At 38.5% G+C, this 20444-nt stretch overlaps 1 protein-coding gene across 7 annotated transcripts in view; it reads left to right on the top strand.

The window, feature by feature from the left end:
• Window positions 1-689: 689 nt before the first annotated feature.
• The window catches only part of ASB15 (ankyrin repeat and SOCS box containing 15), a 32098-nt gene continuing 12343 nt past the window's right edge, over window positions 690-20444 (top strand). For 2 of the 7 annotated variants that reach the window (XM_029924070.1, XM_029924090.1), the window contains exons 1-8: window positions 690-772; window positions 5612-5683; window positions 11645-11875; window positions 11970-12099; window positions 12294-12402; window positions 14000-14052; window positions 14144-14275; window positions 15523-15681. In XM_029924070.1, the coding sequence (XP_029779930.1) occupies window positions 12093-12099; window positions 12294-12402; window positions 14000-14052; window positions 14144-14275; window positions 15523-15681 (460 nt within the window). In that variant the 5' untranslated portion in view covers window positions 690-772; window positions 5612-5683; window positions 11645-11875; window positions 11970-12092. Of the gene's footprint in view, window positions 773-5611; window positions 5684-11644; window positions 11876-11939; window positions 12100-12293; window positions 12403-13999; window positions 14053-14143; window positions 14276-15522; window positions 15682-20444 lie in introns of all 7 variants that reach the window. The other 5 variants (XM_029924073.1, XM_029924083.1, XM_029924088.1 and 2 more) reach the window with 5 other exon arrangements.

Raw genomic sequence — 20444 nt, 5'->3', positions numbered from 1 at the left:
ACGTCAGATTATTTTCATTAGAAAATCAGCAAGACATTCAACTTTAATGGATTTTTTAAAATAGAACATAGCCCTCCCCAGTTAAAATCCTGATTTTCTTCTTGATTTACATCTCCTGCTCATTTTTTTAAAGACTATCTGTGTTTTACAACTTGACCTACACATTTCTGATTACATTAGGTGTCGGTGACTGTTGTATCCCTATCTGAGTATCAGACTGGAAGGTACTAAATGCAAATCAAATGAAAGACAGTAAATGCACATACTAAGACGGCTGTATTCAGTGAGATTTGACATGGGTCTAAGAGATGAAGAATGAGAAACGGTGTGTGTTAAAACTGATTACAAGTGGATATGGATCTGCAGTCACACAGACTCACAGTTTTGTGTCTTAAACAACTAATTTTAAAAGACGAAAAATTCTATTAAAGTGATTTTACTTCGTTCCCTCAGCAGGAACCCTCATGGCAGCTGGGTTGGCAGATCATTTGTTTTCATGAGCAACCTTTGAACCAATCAGGACACAGATAATCTTATTATACCTCTGTGGGTTTATGTTTCTTTTGATGAGAGTCTAGAGAAGTCATGGGTAATACTTCACTGTGTGCCAGGAACCGCTTATGTTTCAGTTGCACAAGGTCAGATCTTAATTTAACCACCAACTGGGTACTTAATTTTAGATACACAGAGGAACACATTGGCTCCAAGGCACTTCCTCTGGTTTAGGAAGGCAAGGCCCTGGATAAGAATGACAAGACGATCATTCCAAAAGGTGAGATTATGAAATATTTGATCTGTACCTCACCAGCTAGCTTATTAAGTAGTTTAGTATTGGGAATATTTTAAACAAATGGAAATACCTGTTGTGGTAGCTTCTCATTACTTTTTTCCCAATTGATCACCTGTCGGTTTGCCTTTCTGAGGTCTTTTAAGTCACAGGACATAGGCAGGGCTGTTTTTGTTTGTTTATAGAATATTAACTCTATGGCATAGTCACAAAGCATAATCATATCATGAGAAAAACAGACCAAGAATAAATATGCTTATAGGCAGTGTCAATTTGCACACTATGGAATCCCAGAAGGGTCTTAGCCAGCCCTGGTTTCTGAGTAAAAAATTAAATGATTTTTGTCACTAATAATAAATTTCTATCAAGGCTCTTTTATCACTTATAGCAAAAGATGGATGCCTTATATTCAAATAGAAAAATTCCTTAAGTTCTTTTAAATCAGTTGAAAAAAAAGGAACTTGGTAGAATTGGAAATTTGCTTCCACCAAATGAATCATAGAATCTTGAGGTTGGAAAGTCTTTAGAATTTGCCTGAGAGCATCATCTGGCTCTTAAATTAGCACATAACTTCCAAGGAAGCTTCTAAATCTAAAATGAAATGATTTCTATGAAAGAATAGTAATGTAGATGAGGAAGTCATAACACTGCTTTGTACTGAGAACATTATAGTATTGTCATAAAGTATCATAATTTTACTCTCCTGTTGTTTCTATAGGAATAGCTTGTTTTCAAATGAAAATTTACCTAAAATGTTTCCACTAAAATTGTTTGGTAGGTTTGCTGATTGTTTACTTAAACTCTTAGAAAACTTATGAATATTTGGAACAAAAAATGAGACCTTCTTTTCAGTAATTCTATTATAGTAGATGGATCATCAGTCACAGTATGTGGGTGTCTAATCCAAACAGCTGGATTTATACCCATATCTCCACCACTCCCTATTATGTGCAGGTTTGGGCCAATTACCTAACAGCTCTGTGCCTCAGCTTCCATATCTGTAAAATAGGGGAAATTGTATTATAGAAGCTAAATAGCATAATCAACTAAGGTACTGAGCATAACGCATGTCATAGGTAAGTAATCAATAGATGTTACTTATAACAGGCATCAAATTCAATAAAACAAATTTATTGAGGATGTGCTTGACCATCTGCCAACCCTTGGAAAGGAAAGGAACAAATTGTGTTGTTTCTGGGGGAAAGTCTAGCATTCATTATTTAAAAGCAGCAAACTCCCTGCAGCCATGAATCCTATTATCTTGTGTCTAGCTTTATGCCTGGAACATAGCAGACAAGGAACACATATGTTTGAATGAATGAACAAGATGGTCTGAGAATCCTTAGGGGAAAAAAATAGTAATCACTGAGAACTGGTGGGTCAGTGTTTCTCCTTTGTCTTTCGGATTTAGTAGAGAAGGCAAATGTAGTAGACATTAGGCATCTGTGTTTCAACAAAGTATTTGACAGTATTTCTTGATGATCATCATGTTATCAAAAAGGAGACGTTAATACTAGACGATGATGTATTTTGGAGGATTTGTAACTGGATAAACAGCTTTTCTTAAAGGGTGCTAAATGATAGATCAATGTCAACCTGAAGTCCTCTCTGTCCTGTGCCAATTTCTGTTCAACATTTATCATTATTAATAGTGCAAATGGACATATAGAAGGCATACAAACAGATCTGCAAATAGAAAAATACTTGCAGGGATAGAAAATGCATTACATCTTAACAGACTGGAATAAAGTCCAAATTGTTAGGAAGGAAGGAAGGAAGGAAGGAAGGAAGGAAGGAAGGAAGGAAGGAAGGAAGGAAGAAAAAAATGTAATAGGGTTATATAAAGAGTCCTGCACAGAATTTCCCAGCAATGATGTGAGGAAAAAATATGACGTGTAGAATTGGGGCCAATAAGGATCCAAACAAAATGTGTAACATGATAGCCCCCAAATTCATCTGAGTTTAGGTTAAATTAACTAATCTATAGTGTCTAGGAAGAAGGAGATGGTCATCCCTGCTTAATGGTGTGTTGATCTGAGTACAACTATTGTGTGGCCATCAGAGCCCATGGTCCAGAGCCACAAGAAATGGATAAATGAGTGTGTTTATAGGAAAGCAATCGAGATGGTGGAGGGAGGTGAACCTGTGGCACAAGAAGAAAAGTTCTTCAGCCTCGAGAGGAAAGGCTCACTGGAGACTTAACAGCCTTTCTGGGGAATGATGCCCCCATGTAGCAGAGAAACAACAGTTTATCAGTGCGACTCTGAGGAATAGAACTAGGATCACAGAATAATGATTTGAAGAGATAGGTTCAATTTTAACGTTCTTTTCCAATTGCTAAAGCTGACCCAAGGGCTCTGTGGAGATAGAGTATGCTTCCTGTCGCTTCAGTGTTGAGGGCTGAGGCTGGACAATTGCTTCCTGGGCTTGTTGTAAATGGAATTTACAGGTGGAGCTACCTAATGGTCAACTATGAAGTCTGGTGATTCTAAAGAAAAGGGAGAAGAAGGAAGTAATGAATATGTCAGAGTAATTGCTCAAGGGTGAGGAATTGAATGTAAACTGCCAAACAACCCCTAGAATTCTAGTTCCTTGTTCCAGAGGAGTTAACCACAGAATGATAAGAGGTAGTGTTTGTTGACTACTCACGTTGGACACAGTTAATGCAGCGGCTAATCCATGGGGCAGGTTTTGAACAAAGTTTCAGTTGCTACACTCAGCTGTCTCCCCCAGAAAGAAATCAATGGCCTGTATATGATGTCAAAGTAAACTATGAAGAAATGCAATCGCTCATTGTTGTTTGAGTTTTGAATGGGAAAGATTTGACTGAGCCGCAGGCAGAACTTCTGTAATGTCAAATAAACATGAATATACAGTAGTATACACATATAGAATGTATATAGTATATGCAAATATATAGTGATATACATAGACATGTAGAGTACATAACAATACTTTTATTACGGTCTAGAGGCATTTCATTTTTATTGTTATTATAGCTAATTAATATAGTCAAACATTTTTTACTTACCCTAAACTTACCTGCATAGACTAAATGTAGCTATTTTATTGTCTATAACCGGTCTTACTTTTCTCAAAAGCTGCCACTCTCTAATTAGTGGAAAATGAAATTTTGGTCTCATACAGACAGATAAGATAACTCTAAAACCTGTGCTTGCATGACTCAGGTAAATGGATCAGTCTTTCAGATTTCTGTTCTTCCCAAGCCAAGAAACTCCCTCCACCGGATTTCACTCGCTTTACTATAAATTCTGCAAATTTCCCTCTTCTCAAAGTCACCAAGGTCCCTGGAGTGTCAGGAAGTGACCTATCTCATCACCTGTAAGGTTCAGCCTATGAGCCAGATGCTGGGGCCAGCTTTCTGGAAGGCTTTGTAAGCTTTGGCTGCATAAAGTCAGTTTTGGTTCCTTCCAAGTGGCCAGTCATATCTGATTCAGTGAATATCATTTTCACATGTGACACTTTATGTCTGGCAGTAAATATTCTTCAAGGATATTAATTTTAATAAATGTATAGTTTTCCATTGCTTAGATATGCAATAATGTCTTATCCAAATTTCTTACACAAATGTTGGACTCTCTATTATTTCTAGTGTTTTGACAGCTAAATACAGCTGAGATGAGCACTTTCATATACAGTTTTTTTGTCCACATCTCTCATTATTGCTAGAAGATAGATTCCTAGAATTAGAATTATAAACAAATGGTAGGACTTAAAAAAAAGTTATATTTTCATTCTAGCTTGTGATAAGGGCACATCCATTAATAAGTTGCCTTTTCATGGGCCATGCTTGCTCTGTTCTTTTCTTATCTACATTTATATTCCTCTAGAAACCCATCTACTAATGAACGTAGATCTTCTTGCTCTTTGCATCATTTTCACAAACTAGCACACATCTTTCTATATCTCTGTTTTAGCTGAATTTGATGTAGAAATCAATAGTAAGGGTAAAAATACCTAATGTTGTTATTTGAAACTAGAGATAAGCAAAACAAGTTTGACAGTTCTTATCACTGGTCTCTTAACCTGGAAATTAAGCCTCAGTTAATGCAGTCCCAAAACTGGAAGCCATCAAACACAAGCTGAATCTATTAATCTGCCAATTTTAAGAGTAGTGTCTATTTGATTATTCAATTATTCATTTGTTCAGCCAATCGTTAGTGAATTCTTATCAGATATGAGATATCATACTTAGATAGTATTGGTCTAGAGAGGAATATGTCCATTTTTCCTTCTCAGATCTCTTCTAAAATGTCAGGTTGGGTCTCTCTGAGTCAACATAAAAGTAACCCTCATTTCCTGGATGAAGTATGTGTGCGCGCATGTGGGTACGTGTGTAATTTATCAGCAGGGCAAGTCATGCTATGGAGGAAGGGAACTGGTCTAATTCTCCCTGTATTGCTAGGATTACACCATGAAGAGGGAATTGCTGTAACTTATTACTTATAAATACAGTTGCCTGGGTCCTGGGGGTGGAACCCAATTCTGACAGAGAATTTTGGCTCTCTCTGAAATCTCTTGGGGACTGGTTGACTCACTGAAATTAGCCCCACAAAGCCATTGATCTGATTTGCCACTTTGTGCTACCGGATTCTGAAAAAAGCAAAAGTGGGTAGCCACCAGTAAATACCAAAGTTATGACAAAATTTTATTTATAGTGATGTCAACTTATCTTTAAAATTGCGCATATAATGGTCAAAATGCAGGAAAATAAAGATGAGCATTCTTTTGAATATAACAACTATTTTCTTGACAAAACCAAAACTTAAAAATCCTCTTTAACTATTACCTTTCCTCTGATAGGACAAATCCTGATGATCCTCTCTGAGGCCTCCAGTAGATGAACACATCACTCAAAACCATAGCAGTTTCAAGGTGAGAGAAAATGGCCTCAGGGTCTCAGGGTCCCCCATTCCACACAGCAGTACCTTCAGGATTGAATTTGAGCTAACCGTGTATAAAACTCTGAAGAAATCTAACTTTTACTATTTTTCCCTTTTCTTATCCCCTTATTACCATCCACTAGACTTGGTCTTAGACCCTCTACCACCTTGTCCACTCTTAATGTGACCCTCAGTGACTATTCCAAGAGATCCTAGTTCTGCACTGGGGACCAGTATAGCGCTGTGGACATTTTAAAAGGGACACTGGAAGATGGGACAATAAGCCGTAAAGGACAGAGTCTTTCACTGATGCAACCGAATGACACTGAGGAGACAGATGCTGGGGACAGTGTGATATTTATGGACACAAAGCCCTTCCTTGCATGGAAGTGAATCGTACACTCTGGGAACTGTTTACAGCCAGCCCTGCTTAGGACTCACAAACTCATCAACAGTACAGTGTTAGCATGGAAAATGGATTGGAGGTAGTGTAGAGAATCCAATGCAAAGAGGTGTTATGTACCCTTGTTCATTCCTGCCACTGACCTTGCAACACCATCCCAACCTCCTGACCACTTCAGTCAGGCACTGACTGGTATGCTGATCCGCTTTTGAAGGACAGTAATGTTAAGACTCCAAGACACAAAGTACACAGAACGAAGGTGAGTGTAGGACACCCCAGACCACCCTAAGCAGCACAAAACCTTATTGCAGGGAGCCAAAGATAAAGATTTATATGTCCTGGAAGCTGTTTTGTATTTTTGGAAGTTACTGTCATTAAGAGCTGGCTGTTAAGAGCAAGATCAAAGTGTTTGTTTGGTTTTTTTTTCCCTCCTGTGGGTTGTTTTCCTGCAGCTTTGGAAAGACCTTAAAAATGAAGGTACCTATAATCTGTCCAGACTCTACTTATTAGCTCTGTGACTCAATAATGTATGACTATTATTATAATCACCATTGTTATTATTATCAAAGATTTTCTTTAAAAAATTTTAATGTTTATTTTTTAAAGAAAGAGAGCATGAGCAGGGGAGGGACAGAGAGAGGGAGACACAGATCTGAAGCAGGCTCCAGGCTCTGAGCTGTCAGCACAGAGCCCCACACAGGGCTCAAACTGACAAACCACAAGATCATGACCTGGGCTGAAGTCAGATGCTTAACCAACTGAGCCATCCAAGTGCTCTTTACCAAAGGTATTCTAAAACTTCCATGACCACCAAATTTCCCTTTTACCACTGTCTAAATCTAGGATTTCACTAGGCTCATCTATAAAATAAACTAGTAATTACTGATATCAGAATAATGCATTTAGCACTTGGAAATCCTAAGTTTTGATTGCTTTTTGAGGGATATGTAAGAGGGCTTCAGAGGCTCCATGAATTCCCCAAAATTTTGTGCAGAATTTTGAGTGGGATTGCATCCCTCTGGAGAGAGAAGCCATTGCTTTCATCATATGTGTTCTTGACCTTAAGGAAGGTTAACCAGCACTTTACTTTTTTTGTTTAAATATTATAAATTTGAAAATAGTTGACCCACAATGTTACATTATTTTCAGCTATGCAACATAGCGATTCAGTAGCTCTGCATGTTATGAGATGCTGCCCATGAGTGTGGCTACCCGGGGTCACCATGCAATACTACTGCAGGATCATTGGCTGTATTCTCTATGCTGTGCCTTTCTTGCCATGACTTACTCCTTCACTGGAAGCTGTAACTCCTTCTCCACTCCCCTCCACCTTTTTCTTGCCCCCTCTGGCAAACCATACAGTTTGTTCTCTGTATTTATAAGCCCGATTCTGCTTTTTGTTTGTTTATGCGTTTGTTTTTTTAGGATCCACATATGAGTGAAACTATGGTATGTGACTTTCTCAGTCTGACTTATTTCACTGAGCATAACAGCCTCTCGGTCCATCCATGTTGTGGCAAATGGCATAATCTCTTTGTGTGTGTGTGTGTGTGTGTGTGGCTGTGAAATATTCCGTTATATATATTCATTCATCTATCCATTCCTTATCCATTTATCTATCAATGGTTAACCAGTGTTTTAAATGAAAAGGCTAATTGCCTAACACTATTGTTCCGATTAGTTTGTAAGCAGCTACATATGGGTAATAAATAAATCTCACTAGAGTGCTTCTCCAGGACAAGACCGGCAAACCATTATTTAGGGAGTGTCAGTTATTTTTTCTCAACTGAGAAGTAGAGCACTTGTGAATAGGTCTTAAAGGATGTCAAAATATTATTTGGTTTTCCTAAGATTCCTGGTTGGTGCTTTATTTATTTATTTGTGTTGTTGTTGTTTTATTTATTTTTGATACAGAGAGAGACAGAGCATGAGAGGGGGAGGGGCAGAGAGAGAAGGAGACACAGAACCGGAAGCAGGCTCCAGGCTCTGAGCTAGCTGTCAGCACAGAGCCTGACGCGGGGCTCAAACCCACGAATGTGAGATCTGACCTGAGCCGAAGTCGGAGGCTTAACCGACTGAGCCACCCAGGCGCCCTGGTGCTTTGTTTAAAAAAATTTTAAATAAAGGTTGGCAATAGACTTCTGCCAGCCTTTAGCTGGGATTGAATCCTGGTCATTTTAAATTTGAGATACACATAAATAACTCTTCTCTTTGCTCTTCTCATAGCATCTTGGTGTCTTTAGGTCTATTCCAATGGTGTTCTTTGATTGTCTCTGTGACACTTTACTGGACTTGCACACAGATCTTTATTTCATCCGGGGCTGTGAGTAAAAGGTTAGAGACAGTTTGTGTAAGGAATGGGTTGTTCGATGTGGTAGGGGTTTCTTCCGTATTTCTACCCTACAGTTGTTATGAATACAAAACAGTTAAGAGTCTTAGATAACTTTCTCCTGGATGGTAGTTAAAATGGCATTAAAAAGTAAAAAGGAAAACTTTCCACAGATCAACTCGGTTCTTTAAGGAGCCTGTGGTATCTCACGTACTGGAAGTCCACATTTCAAGCAGGGTTAGAACTGAGCTGGTGATTTAAATAGGTAAAAGGCTCTGGATCTCATTACTAATCCCAGAGCCATGCAATCCCCGTATCCCCATAGTGATACCAGCGAGAGAGGCAGCAGGCAATGCCACAGGTTGAACTTCACGATCTAATTGTGCTGTCTGAAGGACTCGATGTGTATCTGCTCGTAATGAGTCGACAGCTTTTTTTTTCCACTGAGAACGGCCATTTGCTGTAGTTGACTGGGAGTGGAAGTAGAGAGAAAAGATAGAAATGAAAAAGAAAATAAGACATTTTCTTCCCTCAGAAAACTAATAATCCATGTGAGAAAACAGATTGCAAGTATGTGAAGAATTTGCCAGGCAAATGCAGAAGGAGTAGAAATCCAGATTCTGGAAAAATATTATAGGAGAGGAGATAGTCACAGACAAGGAAGGCCAGAGGGGAACAGGAGAATTTCAGCAAGCTCCCAGAGGAGGAACATCTTGAGCCAGGCCTGAGGCGGTGCGGGCCATGTGTACCGAACAGCCGGAGAGACTTGCAAATGAAGGACAAGATGCAAAAGGAGAGAGGTGAGAAAAATGAAGCCAATCACAGAGAGGCAATCAGATCTGTCTCATTGGAAAAAAAGACTCCATACCTGAGTACAACAGTTAGTTTTAAGAGTAAATCAGGGCCTAGCTTATGTTAGCAGCTTTTTATTAACTCATATTTATTCATTCATTCACTCATACATTTAGAGACCACGAACCTTGAGATGGTGCTTTTCTAGCACTGGAGATAGAGGCTAATTCTCTGATCTTATTGGGTTACAGTCTAGGGGGAGGAGATAGACAATGAAGTAATAAACAATTAATAAAAAACAAAATACAACTTGAGTGTATTTGGCAAATAAGATCCCTAGAGCACATACTGTCTTTTTGAGTAGACTGAGGTGTCACCAAGAGGAAATACACTTGGTGGATATTGTTACTCTCTCATGGGCAGTCTCCCAACATCACTACTATTCTCTCCTTAATGTTCCAAGATGATAGATAGGAAGGGCACTGGTGCAGAACAACAAAAATATGATCAAAATGATGCCATCAAGTTCACATGCGGCATGTCTGCAGGTCAGGCACCCTGACTATCAGCACGTAGAGAACTTTGAGCTCCTCAGTCTTGAACAATGAGAAGCAGTAAATATCAGCTGTGTTTTAAAAATTGCCCAAGGAAAACAATTTCTGGGTTTTTTTTTCTCCTTGGAAGGACACACTGCAATGTAAAATTTCTAATAGATGATACATCTTGGCTCATAACGTACCACTAATCAAAAGTAATTTCATATTGATCATTAAACCTAGTTGTAGAACTGTTTTTATTTCTATACTTACTGAAGTTTCTCTCCCAAGAAGATAGAGCAACCGGCCCAATAGTAATGAGAGACACTCACTCCTTTAATTTGATATTTGGAAGAAATAAGCCAGTGAGATATAATGGACATTTTTGTGTTTATCTTCAGAGAAAGTGGACCAGTGAACAGCAGTGCCTTGTAATGGACAGAACTATGCAGGGAATGAATGGGGCACCGTAAGATGGCGGTCTCTGGTCTGGGGATGGAATTAAGATGGTCCTTATTTCAATTGTTCAAATGATTCTCTGAGACCATAACACCATACAGCTTTCCCTGTAAGACCAGCCAGAAAACCAAAAAATGGGGACCACCAAATAGTAGCCATGTGAAGGTTCAAGTCAAGAAGCATCATGGACATGGCTGCCATAGCATTCTTACCTTTCCTGAAGGAGAATAATCCAATCCTAAGACCCTTCCACTCCAGGAGAAGTTTGGAAAACTAGCTGCTCCAAGGTATCTCTCCTCACTTATTATCCCAAACACTAAATAATTAGGCATCTTTGTGTTTAATTTCCTTTTGTTGAAAATACTCAACTCAGTTCAGGAATCCCACAAGCCAAAGCCACTTTGTTGCAAATGAGAAGATGCTGATTCCTTGGGGCATGTGTAGCACTCTGTCAGGTTGTAAAACTCCATTAGGGGACATTTGGCTGGATTCCCTCAGCCAGGAACACTTGTGTAGTGTACATCCTGCCCAACCCTTTGTGGTGGGTCTGATCTGGTTGAAACAAGAAAGTGCATTAGGAAGGGTTGAAATAGGAATCAATAAATTACGCAAATCAGCTTCAAAGCCTCTTCATTTTTTACTCTTCATTGAAAGCATGAGTTCATTTTTACTCTGCTTATTGTTTTCCAAATTAATGTACCTGCTGGCATTTCCCACAACTAATGCTCACTTAACAAAGCTGGACTTGACCATGACTGTTCATGTAGTAGCAGTTCCAGCACCCCAAGCTGAGGATCCCTAACTAATTAAGGGTGCCCTTCTGCCAAGGTATCAGAAAGGATCTTTCCATGGCCAGGAATGCAGGTAGCACAAGTCCAGAGAGTTAGGTTTCCCAGAGCACCTGGAGAACCATGAGCCAGTAGTAAGGAAGTTTTCCAAAAGCCTAAAGCTGTTTTTGCCAGAGTAACCCTCTCCTGTCTTATTTTAAAACTGTTTCAAAAATGTTTATTTATTTATTAATGTTTATTTTTGAGGGAGAGAGAGAAGAGAGAGAGAGTGTGTGTGTTGGGGGGGTAGGGGCAGAGAGAGAGGGAGACACAGAATCAAAGCAGGCTCCAGGCTCTAAGCTGTCAGCACAGAGCCTGACATGGGGCTCGAACTTACAAACTGCAAGATCCTGACCTGAGCCCAAGTCGGATGCTTAGCTGACTGAGCCACCCAGGCACCCCATCTCCTGTCTTATTTTAAAGTTCTGGAATTTTGGAACCTGTCCACTTCATATGTGAGACTAGACAGTACTTTCTAACAAAGAACAATGTTTGAGGATCTCAGTTCCTTCTATTAAAGTTTCCTTCATGTCTTCTCTATCTGCTCTGTTAAATTTCTTGAGGGAAAAATGAGGCCACTGCACTTGTGATATTTTATTCTCTCTAGTTTAATTCAACAAATGTTCATTGGGAAACTTTTCTGGGCCAAGCACCTTGTAGAGTCATAAGGGATGGAAAGATGAGTGACGCAGAGCCCTTACCTCAAAGAGAGTATAGAGTCATTACCAGAAGTTGAATACAAATACAGAATAACTGTAATTCAAGGCAGCCAACTCAAACCATTACTGATGTGAGGAAAAGAATAAATCAGCAAATAAGCAAACACAGCAGATAAAAGGTAAGAACATGAACAGCTCACTGTTCTCTATTCCTGTCTCTGTCTTCCTTCTTCTTGGTTCAAGTTGCTAATGTGCTTCTAATGTGCTGTGTAGAGCAGTGTCTTCAGAAAACTGAAATTAGTGTCAGCCAGAAGCATCGAAAAAGTGTATTCTTATGAGCCTATTGGCAGCCACTAATGAAAAGGAAGTCCCAAATCAGAAAATGCAGACACCAAAATGGCAGGTAATTAAAACTTTCAAAGGTTAGGATGGGCTTCCTATATAATACAGATTAAAATGTTAACTGCATTTGTGTTTGTTAAATAAAGAAAGATTAATGCATTTTAGTTTTTCATTTTGCATCTTCACATTAACTGTCTGTATGTTCTGTGTCGTTTGCTGATAATAACAAATTGCCTCTTTCAAATTTATATCCAGTCATGGATAGTAACAATGACCCGGATGAAGACCATCTTACAAGCTATGATATTCAGCTCAGTATTCAAGAATCCATTGAAGCCAGCAAGTCTGTATTTTATTCTGAAAGGTAACATTCAAATTGACCATCCTCAACAAAACTGCTTTCTGGCATTCATTTTGTTGTCTGATAAGATGACTCTTCCAGCCTCTATACAGAGATCTGTTCTGAATTTCCAGAGTCCACTCTGCCACTGACTCAGACAACCTTTATCAGCCATGTATTTCATTTTTGGATCTTCAAAATATGAAAACTAATATGGATTAGGCCCTAAATCTAATGAATGGGGAAGAGTTGAGGGCTTTTAGTAAAATAACAAGTAATATGTAAACCACAGCCTATTTAAATATTTGTTATCCACATGACAGAAGTTAACAAATTATATACAAAATTGATGTTTATGTTAGAGGGGTTATTGAGTCTGAAGCTGAAAAAGTAGATTTCTGTCTTGAACAACACGCATTGCACTTCTGACAAAAATAAACTTTAGTTTTCATCCTTTTATAGTATTTAGAATGCTGTATTCTGAAATTGAGTAGTGCTTTAATATTTTTTAATGTTTATTTATGTTTTGAGAGAGAGAGAGACAGAGCACAAGCAGGGGAGGGGCAGAGACAGAGGGAGACACAGAATCCGAAGCAGGCCCTAGGCTCTGAGCTGTCAGCACAGAGCCTGACTCGGGTCTCAAACTCACAGACTACAAGATCGTGACCTGAGCTGAAGCTGGACACTTAATCGACTGAGCCACCCAGACGCTCCTAGTGCTTTTAAATAGATTCAGTTCTATAAAATCATTGCTTATGAGCTTCTTAAAAGTGGACATAGTACCTTTAAATTGGGTCTCTTTCGTTTTTCCCTTATCCCCAACAGAGTTTCCAAGAAGGCTTTAACAACCCTAGAATGCCAACAGATGTTTCTGTTTAAAAGAGTTGAATCAATTTGTTATGAAACACCTTGTTTCCTTAGAATCAACACACACATACCAGAGAATTGCCATGAGGGTTGAAATCATGACCTGTTGGGCCAGTGACTAGGAATTTGTTGAGGAAATGCTCAACCTCTTTTCACTTGTAGATCTGTTGTTGATGAAAGACTCTAACATGCAGTGCTGGATCACAAGCTCCCAATTAAGCAATTATTAATTAGCAATATTAAGTTCAAAGCAACATTTACTGAGCATAGAGATTTTAAAATTGGACAAAAGCCTTAGAGATCTTCCTATGTAATCCCATCATTTTAGAGGTAGAGAAACCACTATGGAGAGAAGCTAACTAGCCTCCCCAGGATCACAAAATCACAAAACCTGAGCCTTGCTCTCCGGACTACAATGGTTTACTCCTTTTTCATTGCTTAGAACTCATTATAGAGACAGCGTCATAATCTTGTATTTTGTCATCTGTATTGATGTGCCTAGGTCTCGTGTATCATAAATATACTCTGATTCTTGAGTATTTATATTTTCAAAGTAGATAAAATTAAAGCAGCTAGTTAGCTCAGTTGGTTAGATTGGTGTGCTAATACAGTAGATAAACTTAGTTGCATGCATTTCCTGTAGATCTTGATAATTAAGAATATGCATAAAACTCCATCTAAGTTAAATGTTTAGGTTTTTTTTTTTGAAGTACACCACTAGGACAAATATGGCTTATTTTTCTTTCTCTGGTAGATTTGTACCACTAAGTGATCAAAACAGAAAACTCGTGGAAGCCATCAAACAAGGTAAGATGGGTGTGTTGTCTGTAATGGGGGAGGTTGGAAATTTCACACTGCCAAGACAGAGATTGGTTACCAGCCGATGTGTTTAATTTAGGTCACATTCTTGAGCTCCAGGAATATGTGAAGTATAAATATGCATTGGATGAAGCTGATGAAAAAGGATGGTTTCCATTGCATGAAGCTGTGATTCAACCCATTCAACAAATACTCGAAGTTGTCCTGGATGGTAAGAGAGCATAAAATCCCTCTGACCCAACGAAAGCAAAAATGCAGAATTTATGAGCTTCCCATAAGAGAAAAAGCAAAAAGAAAAAGCAGAATAGAAGATTATTTGGAAGATGGGAAAGAGAATATCCATGTTTTACACTCAAAATATAAGAATCAGCACATTTTGTGAGCTTCAAGTTTTACCCTTTGCATCTTTCTAAGAATGTGATTCAAGTTGGCACAAAGATGTGGTTATAAGCTAAAAGTAATAAAGGTTTATATGTACATCATGAATTAATTGATTTAAATATAAAACTTTTTTCTTTGGAGAGTCAGCTTTTAACTTTTCATCTTGGCCTATCTCTTGAGTTAGAGATTTCCAAAAAATCATTATCATGCAACAAGTATATTTACAATATTTTGTGCTCGTATTAGTTTTGTCATGGTGGAAACATTAATCAGTATCCCAGAGAATCAACCCAGGGTTAAGTACTAATAAAATAATTTTGATGTTTTAACATAATATTTGTCACATCTCAGCAACTTTATTTTATTGTTATTTTTTAATGTTTATTTTGGAGAGAGAGAAAGAGAGACAGAAAAAAAGTAGGTGAGACAGAGAGAGAGGGAGACACAGAATCCGAAGCAGGCTCCAGGTTCTTTCTGAGCTGTCAGCACAGAGCCCCACGCAGGGCTCGAACTCACAAACCACGAGATCATGGCCTGAACCGAAGTCAGATGCTTAACTGACTGAGCCCTCCAGACACCCCTCAGCCACTTTTAATGCCTTGTGAGTGCCCTTTCAACCTGTGCTGGAGGAGACAATCCTAGCTGCTTGATAATTAACTATCCAGCCAGAAGAAAATACATAGCTAAACGGATAGACAAATAAACACAGAAAGTGATGTTAAACATGCTATTTCTTTTCTAACATTTTCTGACAGTTTTCAGATACATTCTCAGGTACAATTTAAAGAATAATACAAAGGATTGGGGAGTTATTTTACGAGTTATCAAAAAAAAAAAAGAATATGCAATTCACGGGGGAAAACCCCCTTGAAACGCAGATGTTGGTTTTCAAGGTGTTGAGTATGTGCTCATCTGTGTATACTCACCATCATTTGATAAACACTATCACATCTTTTAATCTTTCGTTGTCATCAACTGACTATGTTCACTCCAAGTATGTAACGTTGGGTTATTCTGATCTTTGTGATATCTTTTATGTAAAGATTTTTAACATTATACAATACTTTCATATCTCAGCATCCTACCAGACACTCTGGGAGTTCAAGACCTCTACTGGAGAAACACCCCTGACTTTGGCAGTCAACGCTGGTCTGGTGGAAAATGTAAGAACTTTATTAGAAAAAGGAGTGTGGCCAAACACCAAAAATGACAAAGGAGAGACACCACTTCTGATTGGTAAATAACCTTCTTTTCTAGAACTTACATAGTTTGAGACATATAAATATTTAACAACTATTATTGGAAACCACTAAGTATTGAAGTTATATGATCTCATCTCCTTCTCTTCCCTGAGCTTTCCCTCACACCCGTCTAATCTGCCCTATGGTGTTTTTTGTTTTGTTTTTTTTTATCCTACAAAAAGGTCCAATGTGAAAGATCTTTTTCAGCACCAACTAACCAGGAAGGATCCAATCCTGGAGGCCTGAAATGCCAGTTCTTGTTTGTTTTTTTTTTTTTAATGTGTATTTATTTTTGAGAGACAGCACGAGTGGGGGGTGGGCAGAGAGAAAGGAAGACACAGAATCCAAAGCAGGCTCCAGGCTCTGAGCTGTCAGCACAGAGCCCTATGTGGGGCTAAAACTCACAAACTGTGAGATCATGACCTGAACCGGTCAGATGCTCAACCACCTGAGCTACCCAGGTGCCCTAAAAAGTGTCAGTTCTAAAGGAATATCCTCTAGGTAGGGTCCAGTTGTAATGAGGGTTGCGTGTGCAGCAGATAATGAGAAGAAAGAAGCAGAAAGAGGGTTTCAAAGAGAGATTCCAGGCCCACCTCAGAACAATGAAGCACCAGCAGATTCTGATCACATAGATGCAGCCCTGGGCACCTAGGGTCACATAATGGGTGACATTATGACAACTCTGACGCAAGTAATAATGGTAAACCTAAAGCTGCCATTTATCAGTTTCTTCTCAGTCTGTGTATCCTGCTATTTCTGTTGACCAATAAAAAAAATGGCAAGTCTGTTTGTACAAGTAAGATGAGATTAACTACAAATGACCAGAGATAACATTTCCTGTCACTTAGGGATATAGAGTTGTGGAATTTATTACAATAACTGGTGCTTTTTAGAGGTAAACCAGAACTCTTATCCTGAGCAGGTTCTATACACAGGAAATAGCGTCTTCACCACTATTAATGTGATCTGTACTATTTTTAAACGCATACGCCATGGAATATTTGCAATGACATCCATGTATATGTTCTGTTTCTATAGCTAGTTCCAAAAATATCTGTAGATCTTTGATTTCTGCAACAACAAAAAAAGCACACACTTTTCTGGAGTTTGTATACTGTCTCATTTTGCAAGTGTAGAATTATTCTCTACTTGCTATCCTTAATTCACTTATTTAAGGCACAACTAAGTCATGATTATCCCTTATTTGATTTCTTTTTGCTTTTAATGATTACAGCAGAGCATTAAGTATTTATATGTATTTCAAAGTTGCATGTGTTAGTTTCTCTACAACAGCAATATCTGAAGTATGCAAAAGGAAGTTGATCATTATGTTATCAGAGTCAAAATAGAATTAACATTTATAAATAATGTGAAAAACTAAATGGTAAGGGGGATCTGGGTGACTCAGTCAGCTGAGCGTCCAACTTCAGCTTAGGTCATGATCTTATGGGTCATTGGTTCGAGCACCATGCAGGCTCTGTGCTGACAGCTCAGAGCCTGGAGCCTGCTTCAGACTCAGTGTCTCCCTCACTCTCTGCCCTTCCCCTACTCACACTCTGTCTCTCTCTTTTAAATATGAATAAACACTTAAAAAAATTTTAAAGGCTAAATGGTAATACCAAAGAGAAGACTAAAGTCTTGGAAAGGAAATTTTCTGAAAGTGTTTTCCTATGTCCCCATCATCCATGTGCCCAGGGAATAGGATTTTTCTGGGGTTACCTTCTCCAGGACCTTCTTGGTGGAACCCATGTCAAGAATTTTTAGGTTCTATGGGAAAATGGATCACCTGTGGCACTTTCTCAGTTTTCTTCTTCACTCTGTAGTCTACTTTGAAATTTGCTACTCATAGTCCATTAACTTACAAAGGAAGAGATAAGAGAAAAATATGTTGTTCTTTTTATTTTCATGTGTGATGTCATTTTTATTTTTCTTAGACTGATGGCATTGTCTTTGTCTTTATTACAGAATATTCTTAGATGGCCAAAAACAAATATCATTTTGGGTCCCTCCAGGGTCCCTCTTTGCTATCAGTCATTGAGCCCTGACTTGTGGTGCGTTGATGTATTACCGTCCATCACATGGTTACTTGCTGAAGGCTAGATAACTAATTTATGACCATCTGACACTTATGAGAGTATTTTGCTTCCAGACTCCTTCTCTGCCCCCTCCTCTGAAGCTGGTGTCACCTTTCTGTAGTTGGATAGCCACAAGATCATCCTGGCCAGTGGGGCCCAGGGGACCGTGGGGCACAAAGTCTCAGTTCTGCTGCCCTCCTCGCCCAACATCCTCGTGCCATTTCCAGCTCGGTTAATTTTATTTCAGACACTTTCTTTGTCACAAATCAATACACATCCTCTTCGCTGCTCTTCTCTTTCAATCTGCCAATCCTTGTCAAGAGACCTCAGAAAAATATCTCTTCTCTATTTATATGTCTTACGAGTCACAAGATAAATCATTGCTGATAATTTAAAAAATTACATGAGTAAAACAATATATCAAGAAAAAGAAAGAAAATGACACAAGTTTGGGGCAGCTGGGTGGCTTAGTCAGTTAATCATTTGACTCTTGGTTTCAGCTCAGGTCATGATCTCATTGTTTGTGAGTTCAAGCCCGAGTCAGGCTCCGCACTGACAGCCATGAGTCTGCTTGGGATTCTTTCTCTCTCTCCCACTCTCTCTGCCTCTCACCATGCATGCATGTTCTCTCTCTCAAAATAAACAAATAAACATAAAAAAGAGAGAATTACAGAAATTTAAGGTAAAAAGGAATAGTGCCAGCAAGCTATAAAGTGTTTAAATGTGTCTATAATCTATATAGAAGTCTCTAATTCCCTAACTCTTCAACTGAAGTTTGTTTTTAAGCATTATTATTGAAGATATCTATGTACATATTACTGTATGTTATTTAAGCTTTATTTTACTTAGTTATGTTACACAAATACTATGCCTTATTAGTTTTCATTATTTCAGCCATTTATTAGTTAAGAATATGTTCATGGGTTAGTTTTGGGGGTGTTCCCATAACTTCCATTATTATTTCTATTCAAAAAAATATATATTCTTAGTTCCAAAATAGTTAAATTGCAAGTAAGGTTTTATTTTAAAAATTATTTTTAGCTGAATATGGCCTATATATGATTTTAGTTTCCTGAAAAAAGACTAATATCTCTAACCAACATGTTTTCTGAGTCAAACAAAAGGAAAACAGATCACGATGGAAGAAATTCATTATTTTAATACATTTTTTCACAGAAAAAATGTAATAGGAGCAAGAAGATAAATGAGGACACATGCCTCTTAGTTCATTTAACTTATTGATGTTTTTCCTGCAATGACACCAGCTAGGATGAGGTAATTCACTATCATTAGAGCTGCCAGCGGCAGGTGGGTGATTCAGAGAAAGGCATTCGTCAACAGACTCTAGTGAGCAGGAGAAAAACTGAAATCTCGCCACAGTGACATCTTGGCTGCCTCCCCATTAAGTCTTCGTCCTCTTGTCATGCCTTTGAGGGCCCTTCCTGCTCCCCAAAATGTTCTATGTGCCCCTTTCCCCCACCCCATCTCTTCCTGCCTTTCCCAGCAAAGCCCTGGACTTGGAGTCTCTCTTAAATAGAAGACAACATAGAGCCTTCCTCCCTAAATTGTCAATTGCATGAGTGAGAACCAAGTGCATCCGTTTCCTGCTGTCCACAGGACTCAGCACAATGCCTCTCCTGTAGCCAGAGCATATCATCTGAATAAATGAGTGACTGGATGAATGAATGAGTGAGTGAATGTAATTGTATTTACATCTTTTGCAGGGAGTAGCACTCATCCTTCCATGTTTATTACTAAGATTTTACTTAGTGATAAGAGAAAAAGACATTACATCTTGTAGAATTATTTATACCTAAACTGGGACCATCCCTTAATAATTCAAAGCTGGATTGGGGCAGCTTTTTACCTGTAATTTCATCTATTAGAAACAAGCAGAGGGAGAGAGCAGCATATGATCCAGAGAATCCCCTACACTGTAGTATATTAGCTGTCATAGACTTCACCTATTTAGAATATTGGACCTACCTGGATTCTTTTTTTTAATTTTTTTTTATTTTTGAGAGACATAGAGAGACAGTGTGAGCAGGGGAGGGTCAGAGAGAAAGAGAAATACAGAATCTGAAGCCAGCTCCAGGCTCTGAACTAGCTGTCAACACAAAGCCTGACGCGGGGCTCAAACCCACAAACCACAGGATCATGACCTGAGCCGAAGTCGGACGCTCAAGCGACTGAGCCACCCAGGTGCCCCTGGACCTACCTGGATTCTAAACCTTCGCATTGCTAACCTTCCATTAAGATCACGGGAAAGAGAAGTTCATTTAATACTTGCTGTTATCTTTGGTGAAGGAAAAAAAATCTTTTTAGGGGTGATGAGGGGACTTCATAAACATTATTCATACATGTGACTCCAGGATCCTAGAAGTGATGAAATTATATTAATAATAATAGTTATAATTTATTGAGCTGCTAGTATATACCAAGCTTTCCATACATTATTTAATTTATACAACCCAATAGGGGATGTTATTTTCATTTTCTAAAGTTTAGAAAGAGTATACATAACATCCTATTTTAGTGATGTGCATGGTTTCCATGAAACTCTTACCCTCCTCAGGCCAGGGTCTTAAAGAAAAGACAACATCATCTTGGGTATGAGAAATAGAAGGAGTATGAAAACTACAGTATTTTCTTGTAGAAGAAGAGGGAATAGGGAATATCTATT

This window comes from Suricata suricatta, chromosome 2 (assembly GCF_006229205.1).
Source record: "Suricata suricatta isolate VVHF042 chromosome 2, meerkat_22Aug2017_6uvM2_HiC, whole genome shotgun sequence".
NCBI classification, from domain to species: domain Eukaryota; kingdom Metazoa; phylum Chordata; class Mammalia; order Carnivora; family Herpestidae; genus Suricata; species Suricata suricatta.
Note: the sequence above shows the minus strand (reverse complement) of the source record. Positions and strands in the feature narration are given on the sequence as shown.